This window comes from Glandiceps talaboti, chromosome 2 (assembly GCF_964340395.1).
Source record: "Glandiceps talaboti chromosome 2, keGlaTala1.1, whole genome shotgun sequence".
In the NCBI taxonomy this organism is placed as follows: Eukaryota; Metazoa; Hemichordata; class Enteropneusta; family Spengelidae; genus Glandiceps; species Glandiceps talaboti.
In genome coordinates, this window is record NC_135550.1 from 3,644,364 (window position 1) to 3,665,770 (window position 21,407).

A 21,407-nucleotide genomic window follows, 5' to 3' on the forward strand; every position below is an offset into this window, starting at 1 on the left:
CACAACCATAGGCATTTACGCCACAACTCAACTGAAGAACCAACATATACTCGACATCCATTCTTTGCTGTCGTATCCATGACTTTACAATGCTTTCTATGGGGATAGTTTATGCCTTATGAGTGAATGGTGAATGGTGAATAGTGAATGGTGAATAGTGAATGCATCTTTGTTGAATGCATGAATGGTGAATTGGTGAATATTGCATTATTGGTGAATGATCGTTATCTTCCAACATGAATTGTAAATGCTTATAAATTAAACCCTAGATCCTCTACCCACTTTTTTAAACATGTGAATAGTGAATGACATAATTTTGTGTGACTGAAAATTGTGAATTTAACCTTAACTGGATGCTAGTTCCGACTTCTGACCCAGTTCTCTTTGAATGATCTGTGTGGTCTGATCGATGTTTACTTCCTCTGATCTCAACCTTTTTCTATTTTCTATTGAGAAATCGCTGATTTATCATTCAACCAAGTATCAGTTAACAGAAGACACATTTCATAAGAACATTTGCATCAATTCATGAACATTTCTTATCAACATATGCAATTTTACATGGGAGTGTATTGATGAGTTCATGGAGTGACTTGTGCAATATTCATATGAAGTTGGTTGTTCAAAGTCTGGATGGATCGAGTGTAATGGGAATGCATCTAGGGATGTACAGATGAAGAAATATTAAGGATACAATGATGTCATGAGTGATATGTAAATCAGGTGTAAAAATGTTAATTTGTGGTCAAAAACATATCTCACAAAGTACTTGGTCAGTGAGACTGAAACTTGGTGAGATGTTTCTAGAAGTGTTATAATGCAGATTTTCATCAAATATTTTGACACAATTGGCCCTAACAACCATGACCACGCCCTTAGCAACAACCAAATGGCAGTATATTTTGGTCAAATAACAACATTATCTGGTAGGCAAGTGAGTAAACATTCAAAAAATGTATGTAAATTTGCCACGTTGTGTGCAGTAGTACATAGATTGTTGCCATGATGAGAGAGGTGCAAGTGTCATATGCCATGAATATCAACATGTTTCTTAACCTATTTGCTGAATTTGTTATACAATGTTGATCAGTCATAATCATAATATTTTTGTTTTCTGTATTTTCCTGTTATTTTTTAGATGTTTTTTTTACAGTATTAAGATAAGGGTTACAGTTAGTAAGAGTGGAACAACTTTGTTTTCAGTCAGTCAGTAAAAGAGAAGAACAGAAGACTAAATTATTCATTGCTTAGTCAATAAAGAGGGGAATTCAAGAAGACCCTAAATCAAATTCTAGATGTGTTAGGCGAGGGCGCTGTTGGTCGCACATGCCCTGTGCGGTGAGAGCATTTTGTTGTTTATATGCCACGCCCCCTTATACGACGTGATGTGTGAACTATGACCTTAACATGAAAACAACAGTCTCACGAGTCTCAAGATGGCCTCTACCACTGTGTTTTGCGCGCTGAGGTGTACTTTACAAAATAGATCTCTTCGTCCTAAGACTACTCTAACAATTCATCATAATTATGCAAGAGTATTTTCTTCGAGTGGGCTACTTAAAACTGGACGAAATGGGATGTGCTCCACAGAAATACCAGAAGTGAAAATTTTGAACGAGAAACATGGACAGAGTATTGAAAATTACAAAGATCTCCACGACTTCAGTTTACGTGACCCGGGTCTATTCTGGGAAACACTTGCAAGAAATCGACTTCGGTGGCATCGAGACTTTGATCAAGCTATGGACTGTCAAATTGAAAAGGGAAAGTTTGCATGGTTCGTGGGTGGTCAACTCAACGTCACCGGTAAGAGACTACACATGTTACATTACACTCAGTTCAGTCACCGGGTGAAGTCCTTTTTCCTATCGCTGCAACATTATCTCTTTTGATTGTAGGCCTAAAAAATTGTTTGGTTCCGGTTACCCGACCCCACCTAGCTTTTCACTGCCAACCCTAAACGTTTTTTTTTTTTTTTACATATTCGATAAAAAAATGAAAATCGCTAAAATTACGAAGTCTCGCCAGAAATAGTGGATGCGGAATATGACATCAACTTTAAAAGACAATATAATATTCTTCCAATCTGCAATGGCTGTACATCTGATGAGAAGAAACCAATGACACACTGTGACAGAGACCATACATACGGAAAACATAACTACCTGAAATCATGGATGTATTAGTGAGACTCTGATACATCCATGCTGAAATAGACACTCACACAAGAAAAATAAATAAATAAAAAAAATCAACCTACCCCACCTATTCTAAAATTTAGCGTAATGGGAACCACACAATTTTTTTTTATTAGGCCTTTACCTGAGCCTCGCAATTACCATTTCATTTCAACTCCACTTTTGTTTTAACATGGAAGTATAACCATGGAAGTATATATACTTCCATGGTTTTAACAAGGCTACCGGATACAGTGTAGATAGTGCGATACAGTGTAGATAGTGCGATTGTAGCAAAAATGCGTCTGCCACCACAGTATTCGTCGTCTATTCATTCGAATTTCACCATGTTCAGTGAAAACCATGGACCTTCGTCTTCCACTGATGGTCAGTCACATGATGAGAGAGATAAACAAACCGTCCTTGAACCCCAATGCCACTTTGTGTTCGCATATTAAACTTGCCTATTGTAATTGTAAATTGGACTTGGTTCAGTGTCACCATAGACCTGACACCAAGGTGGCGGGTCTATGGTGTCACGTACCTCTTTCATCCATGTCCCTTGTGAACATTAAAGGCCAACTTTACTGTTTGCTCTGAGAATGGTGCTGAGGAGACTAGGCTGCTACTTATACTATATCACAGTGAGACTCAAAGCACATAGGAGAAATGGGAATATATATGATGACAGGTAGATCAAAGTTTGAGTAGCTAATGTGATTAGAGGAAAGACACTGATATATGACTACTTCATACTGGTGATAAGCAGGGAACATTACCTTCATGTTTTCAGGCACCACATACTGTTCTTCATTACTGTCCTTGGTATATCTAACATGTTAACTCATTCTCTTGTAATGCATGTCATTAGTGAACTGTGTGGATAGACACAAAGACAGAAATCCAGACAAGGTTGCCTTGATATGGGAAAAAGATGAACCTGGAATGCAGGAATTGATCACATACAAGTAAGTCAGTTCACATATACAAGTAAAGTCTGGTCACATACATACAAGTAAGTCAGTTCACATACAAGTAAAGTCAGATCACATACAAGTAAAGTCAGATCACATATCAGTAAGTCTGGTCACATACAAGTAAAGTCAGATCACATACAAGTAAGTCAGTTCACATACAAGTAAGTCAGATCACATATAAGTAAAGTCAGATCACATATACAAGTAAAGTCTGGTCACATACAAGTAAGTCAGTTCACATATACAAGTAAAGTCTGGTCACATACATACAAGTAAGTCAGATCACATACAAGTAAGTCAGATCACATATAAGTAAAGTCAGATCACATATAAGTAAAGTCTGGTCACATACATACAAGTAAGTCAGTTCACATACAAGTAAAGTCAGATCACATATAAGTAAAGTCAGATCACATATAAGTCAGATCACATACAAGTAAGTCAGATCACATATAAGTCAGATCACATACAAGTAAGTCAGATCACATATAAGTCAGATCACATACAAGTAAGTCAGATCACATATAAGTAAAGTCAGTTCACATATACAAGTAAGTCAGGTCACATACAAGTAAGTCAGATCACACAAGTAAGTCAGATCACATACAAGTAAGTCAGATCACATACAAGTAAGTCAGATCACATACAAGTAAGTCAGATCACATATACAAGTAAAGTCAGATCACATACAAGTAAGTCAGATCACATACAAGTAAGTCAGATCACATATACAAGTAAAGTCAGATCACATACAAGTAAGTCAGATCACATACAAGTAAAGTCTGGTCACATACAAGTAAGTCAGATCACATATACAAGTAAAGTCTGGTCACATACAAGTAAGTCAGATCACATACAAGTAAAGTCAGATCACATACAAGTAAGTCAGTTCACATGCATACAAGTAAGTCAGATCACATACAAGTAAAGTCAGATCACATACAAGTAAAGTCAGATCACATACAAGTAAAGTCAGATCACATACAAGTAAAGTCAGATCACATACAAGTAAAGTCTGGTCACATACAAGTAAAGTCTGGTCACATACAAGTAAAGTCTGGTCACATACAAGTAAAGTCAGATCACATACAAGTAAAGTCAGGTCACATGCAAGTAAAGTCAGATCACATACAAGTAAAGTCAGATCACATACAAGTAAAGTCAGATCACATACAAGTAAAGTCTGGTCACATATAAGTAAAGTCTGGTCACATACAAGTAAAGTCAGATCACATACAAGTAAAGCCAGATCACATATACAAGTAAAGTCTGGTCACATATAAGTCAGATCACATACAAGTAAGTCAGATCACATATAAGTCAGATCACATACAAGTAAGTCAGATCACATATAAGTAAAGTCAGTTCACATATACAAGTAAGTCAGGTCACATACAAGTAAGTCAGATCACACAAGTAAGTCAGATCACATACAAGTAAGTCAGATCACATACAAGTAAAGTCAGATCACATACAAGTAAGTCAGATCACATACAAGTAAGTCAGATCACATATACAAGTAAAGTCAGATCACATACAAGTAAGTCAGATCACATACAAGTAAAGTCTGGTCACATACAAGTAAGTCAGATCACATATACAAGTAAAGTCAGATCACATACAAGTAAGTCAGATCACATACAAGTAAAGTCAGATCACATACAAGTAAGTCAGTTCACATATACAAGTAAAGTCTGGTCACATATAAGTAAAGTCTGGTCACATACAAGTAAAGTCAGATCACATACAAGTAAAGTCAGATCACATACAAGTAAGTCAGTTCACATATACAAGTAAGTCAGATCACATACAAGTAAAGTCAGATCACATACAAGTAAAGTCAGATCACATACAAGTAAAGTCAGATCACATACAAGTAAAGTCAGATCACATACAAGTAAAGTCTGGTCACATACAAGTAAAGTCTGGTCACATACAAGTAAAGTCTGGTCACATACAAGTAAAGTCAGATCACATACAAGTAAAGTCAGGTCACATGCAAGTAAAGTCAGATCACATACAAGTAAAGTCAGATCACATACAAGTAAAGTCAGATCACATACAAGTAAAGTCTGGTCACATATAAGTAAAGTCTGGTCACATACAAGTAAAGTCAGATCACATACAAGTAAAGCCAGATCACATATACAAGTAAAGTCTGGTCACATATAAGTAAAGTCTGGTCACATACAAGTAAAGTCAGATCACATACAAGTAAAGTCAGATCACATATACAAGTAAAGTCTGGTCACATATAAGTAAAGTCTGGTCACATACAAGTAAAGTCAGGTCACATGCAAGTAAAGTCAGATCACATATACAAGTAAAGTCTGGTCACATACAAGTAAAGTCTGGTCACATACAAGTAAAGTCAGATCAAATACAAGTAAAGTCAGGTCACATACAAGTAAAGTCAGATCACATACAAGTAAAGTCTGGTCACATACAAGTAAAGTCAGGTCACATACAAGTAAAGTCAGATCAAATACAAGTAAAGTCAGGTCACATACAAGTAAAGTCAGATCACATATACAAGTAAAGTCTGGTCACATACAAGTAAAGTCAGATCACATACAAGTAAAGTCAGATCACATACAAGTAAAGTCTGGTCACATACAAGTAAAGTCAGATCACATACAAGTAAAGTCAGATCACATATACAAGTAAAGTCTGGTCACATATAAGTAAAGTCTGGTCACATACAAGTAAAGTCAGATCACATACAAGTAAAGTCTGGTCACATACAAGTAAAGTCAGATCAAATACAAGTAAAGTCAGGTCACATACAAGTAAAGTCAGATCACATACAAGTAAAGTCTGGTCACATACAAGTAAAGTCAGGTCACATACAAGTAAAGTCAGATCAAATACAAGTAAAGTCAGATCACATACAAGTAAAGTCTGGTCACATATCAGTAAGTCAGATCACATATAAGTAAAGTCAGATCACATACAAGTAAAGTCAGATCACATATCAGTAAGTCAGATCACATATAAGTAAAGTCAGATCACTTATACAAGTAAGTCAGATCACATATAAGTAAAGTCAGATCACATATACAAGTAAGTCAGATCACATATACACTTAAGTCAGGTCACATATACACATAAGTCAGATCACATACACGTAAGTCGGGTCACATATACACGTATGTCAGGTCACATATACGTAAGTCAGATCACATACATGTAAGTCAGGTCACATATACATGTAAGTCAGGTCACATACAAGTAAGTCAGGTCACATATACAAGTAAGTCAGGTCACATATACACATAAGTCAGGTCACATATACGTAAGTCAGGTCACATATACATGTAAGTCAGATCACATATACACTTAAGTCAGGTCACATATACACATAAGTCAGATCACATACACGTAAGTCGGGTCACATATACACGTATGTCAGGTCACATATACGTAAGTCAGATCACATACATGTAAGTCAGGTCACATATACACGTAAGTCAGGTCACATATACACATAAGTCAGGTCACATATACAAGTAAGTCGGGTCACATATACACGTAAGTCAGGTCACATATACACGTAAGTCAGGTCACAACACGTAAGTCAGGTCACATATACACGTAAGTCAGGTCACATATACAAGTAAGTCAGGTCATATATACGTAAGTGAGGTCACATGATTAAATCTGTAAGTTCCATTCATTAGATAAATTAATTTTCTAGAAAGAAAGTAAAAGATTGTCCCAAAGTTTCACATTTACATTTGTGATGTGATATCATTTATGACATCTATCAATGTTTTGACTTTTTAGACAATTGTATGAAATGATGAACCAATTTGCTAATCTTCTAAAGAATCACAACGTGAAAAGAGGAGATCGTGTGTGTCTTTATATGCCAGTATCACCTATCGCTGTAGCTGCCATGTTGGCATGTGCACGTATTGGAGCTGTTCACAGGCAAGTTTATAACAATATTGTATAACATTAACATTTAACTTACATATACATGTTTACGAGAATATTCTGGTTCTAAGAATATCAGCTGAGACTAAGTGAATTGTATTTATATCAGAAAAAGAAGCTTTAATAAATTAATGTCAGACCAATTCATATCCGCATAACCCAATGTAAATAGATTAGGTGAATGTGAAATGATGGTTTTGTCTGTCTGTCTGTCTGTCTGTCTGTCTGTCTGTCTCTGTCTGCCTGTTTGCCTGCCTGCCTGCCTGCCTGTCTGTCTGTCTGTCTGTCTGTCTGTCTGTCTCTGTCTGTCTGTCTGTCTGTCTGTCTGTCTGTCTGTCTGTCTGTGTTTACCTTCCTGCCTGTCTGTCTGTCTGTCTGTCTGTCTGTCTGTCTGTCTGTCTGTCTGTCTGTCTGTCTGTGCCTGTGTGCCTGTTTGCACAGTGCACCATTTGATCACTATTATGTATGATTGCTAGATCAGTTTCTTATGAAAATGTAATTCGCAAAAGTAATTTCATTGTAGTATTGAATCCTAATTATTCCAGTTGGTTATTTAGTATAATATTGAGTGTGCTATTGGCAGTACATTGTAGTTCTATCTAACATTGCATTATGTTTCTTTTCAGTGTTGTATTTGCTGGTTTTAGTGCTGAGGCCTTAGCTAGTAGAATTCGTGATGGTGAGTAAACAACTACATGAAAATGTCAAAACTGCAGTCTGTGCTTTGAGTGTAATGACCTTTGAACCGTATATGTCTTCATTATTGCAATTGTTATTTTGTTTAATATTTGTTTAATATATGCAATTGTTTAATATGTGCACCCCAGAGTAATAGTGTGTCACAGACCTTACTATTAAAAACTGATGGCAAAGTCTTTGTCATAAATTTGAAAAACAAGATGAAAATGGTGGCTTGGGAAATATAAAAGTGATTTATTGTTAATGTTAAAGTCTGCTCCTACAGCTGTTGGTTCTGTCACTTTGTGTAGGATTAAACATCTCCATTGTGTGAAATGTCAATATAACAAAAGGCTCTCTGAAAGGTTACAGTATTTTAGTCATATTTCACTGTCTTACTCTAAGACTTTCAATCACCATATTCAGTACAAATTGCCAAAATAAAGTAAGTGAGATTGTAAATTTAAAGTAAAATGCACATTTTCCATCTGTCAGCACAAATATCCAAATATTCCATGACCAGAACTAACAACTATACTGTGTTTAATTTTGATATATTTTGGTTTTATTTCACATTTTCTGTTTAAAGTGGCCAGCAATATGGATGAGGATTGGGAATTTATTTTGGATAAATTTCTAATTTACAAAACAATTTTATCATGGCTCCAGATGTGAAACAACATAGACCAAGTCTGTGTTTGTGACTCAATACATTGCAAAAATAAAAAAAAAGTGTAAAAAGTTTGTTATTGTACATACAATAAAAAATATTTGGCATATTTATTAATCTTCTGCAATTTATTGAATTACAAACAAGGAATTGGCATATTTTTTGTTTCACATTAATTTTTAGCACAACTCAAACTAATAAATGTCAGTAGTGTTATAGGCATGGTGCAGTGTCTGCCTGTCTCTCTGTCTGTCTGTCTGTCTGTCTCTCTGTCTGTCTGTCTGTCTGAACGACTTAGACCCAAAAACCTCCAGATCGATTGCCTTGATATTTGATTGGGACATTACTTTTGGTGTCTAGTTGGGAAATTGTTCAAAGCAAAATGATTGCATCACAGGTAAATGATTTGGGTCAAAAATGTCATTTTTGGTCAGAAAACTTAAACTCAAAAACTAATGAGCAGATTGGTCTTAAATTTGGTGGGAATGTTCTTCAGGGTGTATAGATTAAGAATTGTTCATGACCTGATAATTCCTTCGGTAATATGCAAATTAGAGCTTAAAATGTGTCTTTTTGGGCAGAAACTTTTAATTCCAAAGTACTCAGCATATTTGGCTGAAATTTAATGGGGATACATCTCAGGGTGTATAGATGAAGACATATTAAGTATATAATGATCTCATCAGTGATATCCAAATTAGACGTAAAATTGTGAATTTGGTCAAAAAAACTTATCTCAAAAAGTAATTGGTCAGTGAGACTGAAATTTGGTGAGATGTTTCTAGAAGTGTCATTCACAATTGGTCCTAGCAACCATGACCACCACGCGCTTAGCTACAACCAAATGCCAGTATATTTTGCTAAAATAATAACATCATCTGATAGGCAAGTGAGTAAACGTTCAAAAAATGTATGCAAATATCCTAGCAACCTGATTTTGACACCATAAATAAACTTTTTCTTTCAGTGTTTAAAAAAATGTTCAGATAACACATGGCTGATAATTTCATAGTAGGCCACTATTAAAATCTACTACCTATCTACCTATCTACCTATCTACCTATCTACTTTAGCATTTTGAAGTCATATTATTGGAGCAGTGTATATATTATATAGTTTTGGTCCACAGCACTACAACAATTATACTCAAAAAAAGTGAACATGTTACTATTTTTATCAGTAGAGTTTATTCATAAAAATATTATTGTTAATAGACTGAAAAGGCATTAGGAACAGCTGTCTGACAGTTGTCTGACACTATATGATATCTAAACACTTGATACCTACACCTGACCTGATGCTAATCTGTGAACAAGGTGAACTGAAAGCTAATCAGTGTCTTTAGAGTGTAGGTGTAGGTGTAGAAATAAGTTTTGTTGAGACCATTCAGTTTTCTTGTTTGTTTTTGGCAAACTAAATGTTGTATTTATTCAGATAATTTAGATACTGTAGTGATAGTTTTACTATACAGCTGTATGGGTGATATAACAGAAATTATATTATAGCATTACCAATTCCAGTGAATTTTGTGACGTCATCGCCGTACATTATTACTGATAATGTACTCCGTTATTGGGCATCGCGGCCCCGGAACGAGCATAACAATACAAGCTTATTTGTTCTGTTTCTTCATACGACTAGGTATCTTTTCGAAATGTATGTTGTTACTTATGATTGCCATTTCCACTGTGTAAAAATACAACGCATTCATGAAACAAATTTGTGTTCACAGCAGTTCATTGAAGTGTATATGTGTGTGTACGTGTACGTACGTGTGTCGCTATGATTAGTATTCAGCTTCCGGGCCGAAACATGGCAGACGATGTTCAGCGCTGTGTATATTATACGTTGTTTTGTGTTTCTCAGTCTACAAATTCACTGGAATTGGCAAAACTATAAAATAATAACAATAATGTATGCCCTCCCAGTCCATAATGGACTCGAGCAAACTTTGCACTCCATAATGGGCTCGGCTGTCGCCTCGCCCATTATGTCGTTCAAAGTTTGCTTTCGTCCATTATGGGCTGGGAGGGCGTACATTATTGTTTAAATAAGACTAAGCTCAGAATTATTATACAAAAAAATATGGATTTTAAAGTTCCCATGCTTATTAATGGATTTAAAAAATAATAATACATAATTATGATAATTAAATTTGTATCTTGACAGCGCAAGCAGAAGTTGTCATAACAACGGACCAAGCTGTCAGAGGTGCAAAGGTTATTGACCTGAAGGAAACAGTTGACAAAGCTGTTGCTACTTGTCCCTCTATCAAGAAAGTCTTTGTTTCAAAGAGAACTGGTGCTAATGTTCCCATGGGAAATTTAGATATACCCCTAGAAGAGGTAGGTTTAGTTACATCTACATGGTCAGCAACACAAATCTAGATATACCCCTAGAAGAGGTAGGTTTAGTTACATCTACATGGTCAATAATTCAAATCTAGATATACCCCTAGAAGAGGTAAGTTAGTTACATCTACATGGTCAATAATTCAAATCTAGATATACCCCTAGAAGAGGTAGGTTAGTTACATCTACATGGTCAATAATTCTAATCTAGATATACCCCTAGAAGAGGTAGGTTTAGTTACATCTACATGGTCAATAATTCTAATCTAGATATACCCCTAGAAGAGGTAAGTTAGTTACATCTACATGGTCAATAATTCAAATCTAGATATACCCCTAGAAGAGGTAGGTTAGTTACATCTACATGGTCAATAATTCTAATCTAGATATACCCCTAGAAGAGGTAGGTTTAGTTACATCTACATGGTCAATAATTCTAATCTAGATATACCCCTAGAAGAGGTAGGTTAGTTACATCTACATGGTCAATAATTCTAATCTAGATATACCCCTAGAAGAGGTAAGTATAAGGTTAGATGGGTAGATATATTACATCCATATGGTTGAGAGAACTGAATAAAGTTCCTTTTATGCAATAAATACTAATCACTTTCTTTGCATAGATAACAAAAATGTAGTTTCGAAAGTCACAACTCGACTCCAAGACAAAACAATCAACCCATCTATGATGACACCAGACTTTAATTGTACACTTTACAAAGAGTGAGTTTGGTACTAATATTTTACACCAAATGTGAATGTTGCCCAGAGAAAACTTGGTTTTGACATGCAACTTCAGTGATTCAGGACCACAAATCTTGTATTTAATTTTATTTCTTACAAACACAGGAGCTGTCAAAACAGTCCAAAGAGTGTGAACCAGAAATTATGAACAGTGAAGATATGTTGTTTATGTTGTATACATCAGGAAGTACTGGAAAACCCAAAGGTTTGGTACATTCACAGGCAGGCTATCTACTGTATGCAGCATTCACACACCAGGTACAGTAATAGGCATATGACGTGTGTCACTTGAGTCATGTCAAACTATCACCAATTTCAACTCAAATTTTAACTGATAGTTGGAATAATGAAAATCAGAATATTCATTTCCTAGATTCAAATTTGTCCAGTCAGTCAAGTATCTGGAAAGTGAACTGTGTAAACAATACATGCAGCTTTCTATTTCATTATTAGCACCAAGAGTTAAAGTTCAAACACATTTTATCATTATCGTAGTGACAGTATGACAAAGATACTGTGTGATTGAACTGTATTGATCTTGTCCCCAGGCACCAACAAGATGCAAATTTCCATGATGCATGTGAACTAGCTTGTAAGCTTTAGTTTCTTGATGATAAAGGAGTTATTTGTATTTTCTTCTGCAATATACTCACTGGACAGACAGTATTTGATTACCAAGAAGGTGATGTGTATGCATGTGTAGCAGATATAGGCTGGATAACTGGGCATTCCTATGTAGTATATGGACCTCTTGCCAATGGTGCTACAACAGTTTTATTTGAAAGTGTACCAACATACCCAGATCCAAGTAAGTTAGTTTACTGAATATTGAAAGTGTACCAACATACCCAGATCCAAGTAAGTTAGTTTACTGAATATTGAAAGTGTACCAACATACCCAGATCCAAGTAAGTTAGTTTACTGAATATTGAAAGTGTACCAACATACCCAGATCCAAGTAAGTTAGTTTACTGAATATTGAAAGTGTACCAACATACCCAGATCCAAGTAAGTTAGTTTACTGAATATTGAAAGTGTACCAACATACCCAGATCCAAGTAAGTTAGTTTACTGAATATTGAAAGTGTACCAACATACCCAGATCCAAGTAAGTTTACTGAATTAACACATACAATCCATAAACCTAGGATTCACTCTAAGGCACATTAATCTACTGGATGCCGATGTGAATTTGATGCAGGGTACAATGTACCAGATACCAATGTGAATCTGATGCAGGGTACTATCTAGTAGATATCGATGTGAATTGGATGCAAAAAATAAAGTACTTGTATGTGTTAGAAGTGTGGTGATACCATACCTAGATGTGTACGCTCCATTATCCCCCAAAACACAGTTACATGTATACTCATTCTGGGCTGGCACTGTTTGTTCTTTTTTGACAATTTTAAAATTAGATATCTTATTTCCATCTCTATTGTACCATTATCTATGTTTGCATTGATTTGCTGGTTGAAGATTGCAGTGTTGATAAAGGTCTTGTTGATGTCCAAACCTTTCAAATATATTAGATCTTAAATATTCAAACTTAATAAATCACATAAAAGATTTCTTGCATATGAAGTAACAAAACTGTAGCCTTAGACTTTGATTTGTTGATGTATCTAAGTGATTGAAAGTACTTCGATTTGTTGATGTATCTAAGTGATTGAAAGTACTTTGATTTATTGATGTATCTAAGTGATTGAAAGTACTTTGATTTGTTGATGTATCTAAGTGATTGAAAGTACTTGTATAGTAAAGTGTGATTTATTAGAAACAACTGTCATTAGACAAATGACACACAAATAGAATAATTGACAGAAAACATGGTGTTTTGTAGGTCGGTATTGGGAAATGGTTCAAAGGTTAAAGGTCAACCAGATATACTGTGCTCCTACTGCCATAAGGTTACTACTAAAGTATGGTGATAAGTTTGTAACTCGATATGACAGGTCATCCTTGAGAACTATAGGGTCAGGTGAGTGAATTCTATCAAAGTTCACATACATAGTTATCTCCTGGCCTACAAAATGGGACTATAACTCATTCTATAAATGTATGTGAGAATTGTTGATAAAAGAGTGACTACTTCATAGTGGGATTCAATGTCAATGCTTTATTAGATGAATATATATATATATATGGATGTATTTATACGTTCCTATCACTGTGGGATTGATACCCTGTATTATATATATTGAAATACAGCAGAAAGAACAAACGTTTGAATCTAAGCCAATACAGATACAGTAATTTGACATTCAGTCACTAATAACAAGGTTCTTGAACACAATAACTTGATACTTCAAATTTAGAAGTGGAAATTGTAGAAATACAGGCAATGCTATGTGTTCATTTTTAAAACAGAATTGTAACAAGTAATGGTGACTTATACAAGTAGCTGTCAGTATTCTGACGTGGTATTTACCTGTATCTATGTACAAGTTGGATACCTGTCAATTGCAACCATAAATATCAGAGGTGAAAAAGCAGAAAGTATAGTCGGTCAATATTTGAACACTTTCCAATAGAATGAGTCATGTTACTTACTGACAATTATAAATTGTGTTTTATCGACAGTTGGTGAACCTCTGAACCACGAAGCTTGGCAATGGTACTATGATGTAGTGGGTGAAAAACGATGTACGCTGGTGGACACTTGGTGGCAGACAGGTACAGTGTAGAAAAAGTTGATAGAGAAAAATTAGTGAATGATATGAGATGCACACCAGTGGCAGACAGCTGGGGAATTATGTAGGAATAAGTACTCTAGAGAGAACATTTTAAATGACTTGAAAACAAGATAGGTAGTAATTTTACACTTTGAGTATAGTTAGAAAGTTGTGGATGATATAATGTGGTGTACTGACACTTAGTGGTAGACAGGCACAGTATCAATAGAGAGAATGTCCTGAATAATATGAGAAGGATGTACATTGGTTGACACTTGACTTGGTGGCAGACAGGTATAGAAGTCTGTAGAAATGGTAGTGGAAATTTCTACACACATAGTCAAAAACATGTCTTGAAAGTGCATATAAATCTCACATTTTTGCTGATGTCTCATTAGGATCGTCAGGGGGGGGGGGATTAATTTGGGATTTACTTCTAAGAAATCTTTTGACTGTGAGTAGAAATTTTCATTACTATTAAAGTATGAACCCAGTGTCCATGAATATTATGAGATTCTCTCAGGTAGAATAGTTAGAGAAAAAATGTATGAGTGATATGGAAGCAATATCCACTTATGGACACTTGGTGGCAGACATGTAAAAGTAATCAAAGAGAAATTTGTGAATATGTGAAATTTTCAATGCTGGAACAGAATGTGAAGAAATGTTAACAATGTCAACTATTTTGATATATTTGTGTAGAAACTGGTGGTATTTTGATTTCACCAAGACCTTCAGAACCTGATGGTGAACTACAGCTTGGCCCAATGAGACCATTGCCAGGAATTCAACCTGCTTTGATGCATGACATGGTTAGTAATGTCACCTAGCAACCATAGACGATATTAGCAACCACATGTAACTACCAACAAACTTTAGTATTATTATTACCTTATCCTGGGTATATCATAGTTGCATCAAAGTGTCATGGGGGTTGTGTGACAGTTATATTGACAATGCTGAGACTTAGGACTCAGAATTCAAAAGTCATCAAACATATTCATGTTATGAATATTCACCCAAAATATCACATTTCTTTATGTTTTCCAACCTTTATTGCATTAGTATATAATTCTTGTCCAGGGGAGGATTAGGTTATGTATGACCTTTGACCTTGTGAAGATTTACTAGGTCAAAGTTCAAACTTTGTCTCACACTTGCCACATGTACTTATTGAATTTGTAGTTTTTGTACCATGCTCACTATTGTATATTCTTTTATAATGTAACAGAGTCATTCTATCTTGTAACAGTATAATATTTATCTTTCTCTTTTATCTGTTCAATCATGTCCATGGATTTGTAATGCTGTAAATATTCACAGGAAAAGGTAACTATAGTAATTTTAATGATATGTATCTTAGTGTATGATTGCATAGAAAGTTGTAGCCAGCATTCTAACTGCTTTGCCAAATATTTGCAAATACCAAAAATAGCAAGATTTAATATGTGCATGTAACTTCCAAAGCCCAGCTCATGATATCAATCACTTTCATTTCTCCATCTGTAAGGTTTTCTCTAAAGTGGGCAGTATCAGAAAATAGCTAGAATTAAAAACAATCAATACTCTTTAACACCCTCACAAAATAGACTGTGATTTGCTTCTGTGTGAATTTGACAGTGTCATAAAACTTGCCTAACTAAGTTTATCTTTGATAAATTGCAGCATCATGAATTACCTGGTAATGATGTATACGGTGCCCTATGTATCCGTCAGCCATGGCCTGGTATAGCAACAACTATATATGGTGATCATCAAAGATACATTGATACATACTTTGCACCATATCAAGGTAAATTACAAGTTGGCTAGTTCATTTGGATTGGCTCAGTAGTTGGAATGGATTCCTTTTCTTCAAAGTGACAATTCAACCAAATTTCACAGAAAACATTTCAAGATTTATATATGTATGTGAACCAGATCTTCCTTGAAGGATCAATTTGCAACAAAATTGTTGATGAAAACTTCTGTTAAGTGAAATGTTAGGCTTCTATGCATGCATATCAATGTGGCACAATGGCAAGTAACAGTTGAACGCAGACTAAGTGTACAAGATATAACTTTGATTGTATTGTGTGGTCAAAATTATAAACCTCAAATACATGTTTATATATTTTACATGTTTCTTTATGTATCATGTATGTTTCTCAGTATAATTGCCATTCAGCTGTCAAAATTTCAAACATCCATCACAAACCATGATATGTTTACATGATTGTTTGGAGAGATGTCAATCTGTTTAATTTACAAGAAGTTCAGCCATCCAGATTTCCAAACAAGTGACTAACTCTTTGACATAATTTTGACCTAGATATGTATTTTACTGGTGATGGTGCCCATCGAGACCATAAAGGTTATTATCTGATAACAGGTCGTATGGATGATGTCATTAATGTGAGTGGGCATCGTCTAGGAACTGCTGAAGTAGAAGATGCTATGGTATGTCTACTAGTACCAATCATAGACTTACATTAGATAATACTTAGATATCTTTCCCTGATTTCTTCGTTCAGTCCAGGAAAATATGAGTAACCTAAGAAGCCATGTCTTTTCTAGGTAAAGGTGTACTTTTATGATGAATATAGAAAAGAATATTGGTGAATTTATAATAGTACCTACACAAGCATGAAATATTACAAAACTTAGGAGTAATGGCAACTTGTATGAACAAATAATTTAGAGAACAATTCATATAAATCACATATTTTTTGTTCAAATGTGTTCAACTTGATATGTGCTGTATAAGTAGCTCATATTCTCAAGCCATCATTATTTTTCTTTTGTAAAAGTTTGATTTTGATTTTGGTCAATTTTAGGATGAGCATCCTGCAGTAGCAGAGACAGCTGTAGTAGGCTTCCCACATGAAATTAAAGGGGAAGGTAAGATTTCATAACAAAATATCAGTATTTGTCAATAACAGCATACAGTGTACAATTTAGAGACAGATTCAAGTAAAGTGTATAGTGCACAATTCTTGACCAAAACTGCATTCTTTTATGAGATTTTTCATAGAAGTTCTCTTCATTTAATGTCAACATATTCTAGATTAACTGGCACAATATCAATGTCATGCATTATCATGTTTTTATGACACTTCTCTTAGCAAAACTTGTTATGGTACTGTATAGCATATAAAATGGATGACCATGGATGGTATATAGAGAGGAGATTGTTGTCTCTGATCATACCATTGCTGGATGACAATGGATGGTATATTGAGAGGAGATTGTTGTCTCTGATCGTACCATTGCTGGATGACAATGGATGGTATATTGAGAGGAGATTGTTGTCTCTGATCGTACCATTGCTGGATGACAATGGATGGTATATTGAGAGGAGATTGTTGTCTCTGATCATACCATTGCTGGATGACAATGGATGGTATATTGAGAGGAGATTGTTGTCTCTGATCATACAATTGCTGGATGACAATGGATGGTATATTGAGAGGAGATTGTTGTCTCTGATCATACCATTGCTCAATTTCAGTCACATTGGTTCAAGACATACCTAATAATGTTGTATCATTCCACCCACATTGGCCTTCTCTTTGTGTGATGCTGACATGATGTGTCATATCTTACAGACAACCATACACTCACAATGACAATCTTAATTTGATAATCTTCTAGGGGTCTATGCATATGTCACACTCAAAGAAGACATAACAGAGCCTGAAGAACAAATAGTGAAAGAACTTAAAGAAATAGTGAAGAAACAGATAGCTAGCTATGCTGCACCAGAATTTATACAGGTATGTGATACTGGTACTGTTATCCATGCAGGAGATATTTCAAGGCAAAATAAGATGATACTTCATTTAAACTCATAAAATTGATACTGTGAATATTGTATAGTTATGTAACTGATGAAGCAGGTTGAAAAAGCTTGTGATTGTATGATGCACCATAAAAATGATACAGACTTCATTCTTTGGCAAATAATCCTTACATTTAAATGTCATGACAAACTCTATCCATTGTTCAGCACTTTAAAGCAAATATTGTCAATCTGCTATTGGCGATGTTTTTAGCATTGAGCTCCGACTACAGTACAGTTACCAATTGATATTGTTATTTCTATGTCAATTACAGATAACCCCTGGGTTACCCAAGACAAGGTCTGGTAAAATCATGAGGCGTATCCTAAGGAAAGTAGCGGCAAATAAACCGGAAGAATTAGGAGATGTGTCGACATTAGCAGATCCTTCAGTTGTGGAGTCTATTATGGAAAATCATACCAAAATTATGTCTGCAAAAAGTAACTCGAGATAACAAGAAACTACCACTTGCATGGAATTGAAGAAATTGAAGACAACAAGAAGCTAGAGATAACATTAACAAGAAAAGAATTCAAATAAAATGTATATGCACTGACTGCAGGTAGTAAAGAAGTTTAGTTTACTTTAGTAAAATATGAAGACAAGGTATCCCTGAGAGTTTTTGTAGTGGTCCTTGTAATACATCTTAAGATCCTTGGGAGTTTTTGTAGTGGTCCTTGTAATGCATCTTACTCTTTGAAGTTCATTTCATATTTTTGTATTATTGGTTAATTTATGTTTCTAATGTCTGCTTGCAATGATAGTTGCTATCAATAGTGTTGGCTATCTTGTTTGCCATGAAACAATATATTTGCTAACTTGCTTGAAGTAATATTTGCTAACTTGCTTGTAGTAATTCATACTTGTTGCTTAAACTTGCTTGCAGTAATACTTGCTAACTTGCTTGCCAAAGCATTCTTTGATTAGCCGTGTAGTGTAGTTTACTAGAGAGTGAATAGCTGCATGCTTGCCAATACTCTTTCTCCCTATATATATAATTTTGTGATGTTATTAGAGTTATTATTTGTATTGTATATACCTGAGCAGTTATTAGTTTGTATTTTTGTTAGACTACATTGTATGGTGATACAATATTTTTGTTTTAAAATATGAATGAAATTGTTTTAAAATATGAATGAAATTGTTTTAAAATATATGCCTCTAAAAATTCCGTGGAAATTAATATTGACATTTTTGAAGGAACAATGATAAATCATGTATAACTGAAGTTGGTATTTGTAATTTGAATATCACAACAGATATTAAATATACCATATTTTTTGGTGAAATCTGACAGGAACAAATTTGAAATGTGAGCTCATTTTGTCTGTTGTATTGAGCACCAACATTTATATGTTGTAAAGTTATTTTGAATGAGTTCATGTAGTTCAGAGTACCATTGAGATTTTGATGCTATGGGCAATGATCTTTATTCAGAACAACTAATTTCATATTGCAACTGACCACTAGATGGCAGTATATTCATGGTCTACAGTTCACTTCAAAGTGACATGTTGGCTACAACTGACCACTAGATGACAGTATAATCTACTGAGTAACTAACTAACTTGTAGATTGTAGTCTTGAATTCCACTACAAACAAACTACCACCCTTCTTATGTACCAGACACAAACACACAGGCAATATATTCAGAAACAGAATATGAGATGATGAGAGCCAGACCCTAGATGAGCGGCTGGACCATTATTCAAGATGTGAGACATGAACTGATATAAGTATCATAAATGCACACTAGTACTATGCATACGCAAACTTAACAAAAGTTGAAATAACAGTATGTCTTTTTACTGTGCATGGTACAGAGCAAACCTGTCAACACCCTATCATGCCAGCCAGGAAAAACAGAGGTTAAAACCTTAACATACAAATTTGGAAAAAAATCTCTGAAACCTGTAGTCCATTTGCTTATGCATGATCGGGTTCGAGGTGTGGTGTTGGACCTCACCACAGTACCATGAAAACGCAAATTAAAACAAATTAACAATACAAAAGATATATATAGACTATGGCGATGGGAATGACCCCAATGTGATACATAATGGTATGTGTCATCAAATCTTAAAAATGCGGCAAAACTGAAAAGAATCATTGTGAGGTCTCTCAAGACTAAAATGTCTTTACTGTCTACATATTTCATGCAAAGTTCTTTCAAGTGTTCTGCTGATAGTATGTCCTTCTTTTTTCGTGGTTTATTACTCATTCTCTTGCTGGTTTCTAACATGTTCACTACAAAGGGGTGAACAGTGGGATCCGGATGTGCTGAAAGATTATGTGCCCATTTTATGGCATATACAAAACTACTGATAGAGTTATAAGAGCAACCTGTATCCAATAAATGTGTTAAAAATAATGCAACATGAATAGATGAGGCAGGCAATGCTTGACCCTTTTTGTCCTTTATAAATGCAGTCCACCGTGAGAAATATCTCCGATATTTGCGACTTGTATTTTCACTCTTTGACAATGGAATCAGTGTGGACATCTTTTCCCCTAATGCTCTCAGTGCCGAATCTTCAATACCTTCTTCATCCATTAGACTGTCCACGGCTTGCTTGAGATTCAGATCTGCAAAGAAATACGCATCTTATTCAATTATGCCACATAAACCGTACGGCTAGTAAGTTAAAGCCAAGCGGCTGCAGTGGAAAAATCCCATTATACCCCTTGCCTCTTATGACCGAACCTGTCCTCGGCAGAACATGAATGGATTTCACAAATAGATCTTTCTTTAGTGATATTAACAATGGCCAATACTGGGCTGATTTCCACTCTGGTAGAATAATCGTACTACAAGCTCTATCTTTCAGAAGCTTTTTAAATACTAGCAATGCAAGTCTAGGTGGGGGAACCACCCAGTTGTTATCGGTGCCCCAGAATTGCAAAAATGCATCAATACCACTGGTGCCTTCACACCACCACTTAGAGTTAAAAGTTTGACACTGACTATTATAGTTACTTGCAAATCTGTCAACGGTATGGGGCCCCCATACTTCATCTAGTTCTGCAAATAGTTCAAGACTAATTCTCCAGTCATCAGCATCTTTACATCTCCTTAACAGATCTGCTTTCTCATTGAGCTCTCTAGGGACCCACTCTGGGGTAACCTGCATGTTACTTTTCATGCACAGATCAAACACCTTCAGTGCAATCTCTTGCAGGTTCACCTTGACACTGCCAACCTGTAGTATCCGAACTACGTTTTGGTTATCTGTAAACCATTGTATGCATTTGCCCTCCAGGCATTCTTTGAGGCTTGATAAGATTCTGAAAACTGCCTCTAATTCTCTCCATGTGGAGCTCTTTGTTCCCTCCTCACAGGACCATTGTCCAGTAATCTCAAACGTCACTAAGAG

General features: G+C 35.2%; 2 protein-coding genes across 2 annotated transcripts in view; one reads left to right on the top strand and one right to left on the bottom strand.

Moving 5' to 3' along the window:
* The first annotated feature begins 1,577 nt into the window (after positions 1-1,577).
* On the top strand, positions 1,578-19,093 carry LOC144451727 (acetyl-coenzyme A synthetase 2-like, mitochondrial). The gene is made up of 15 exons (XM_078142634.1): positions 1,578-1,806; positions 3,049-3,145; positions 6,941-7,087; positions 7,720-7,772; positions 10,611-10,786; positions 11,642-11,794; positions 12,197-12,344; positions 13,380-13,517; positions 14,120-14,212; positions 14,914-15,023; positions 15,877-16,003; positions 16,523-16,650; positions 17,028-17,091; positions 17,845-17,966; positions 18,307-19,093. The coding sequence occupies exons 1-15, from the start codon at positions 1,578-1,580 to the stop codon at positions 18,484-18,486; spliced, it is 1,965 nt and encodes a 654-aa protein (XP_077998760.1). The 3' UTR covers positions 18,487-19,093.
* Positions 19,094-19,526: 433 nt separating this feature from the next.
* LOC144443521 (lysosomal cobalamin transporter ABCD4-like) overlaps positions 19,527-21,407 on the bottom strand; it is a 37,905-nt gene continuing 36,024 nt past the window's right edge. Inside the window, exon 14 of the mRNA XM_078133038.1 lies at positions 19,527-20,619. Within this exon, the coding sequence (XP_077989164.1) occupies positions 19,808-20,619 (812 nt within the window). The 3' untranslated portion in view covers positions 19,527-19,807. The remainder of the gene's footprint in view (positions 20,620-21,407) is intronic.

Excerpts from the sequence above, each read along its gene's own strand:
- LOC144451727 (XM_078142634.1), top strand. The coding sequence starts at position 1,578 with ATGTGCTCCACAGAAATACCAGAAGTGAAAATTTTGAACGAGAAACAT. Across the intron at positions 12,345-13,379 it reads ACCAACATACCCAGATCCAA|GTCGGTATTGGGAAATGGTT; the intron begins GTAAGTTAGTTT and ends GGTGTTTTGTAG. Across the intron at positions 15,024-15,876 it reads CTGCTTTGATGCATGACATG|CATCATGAATTACCTGGTAA; the intron begins GTTAGTAATGTC and ends GATAAATTGCAG.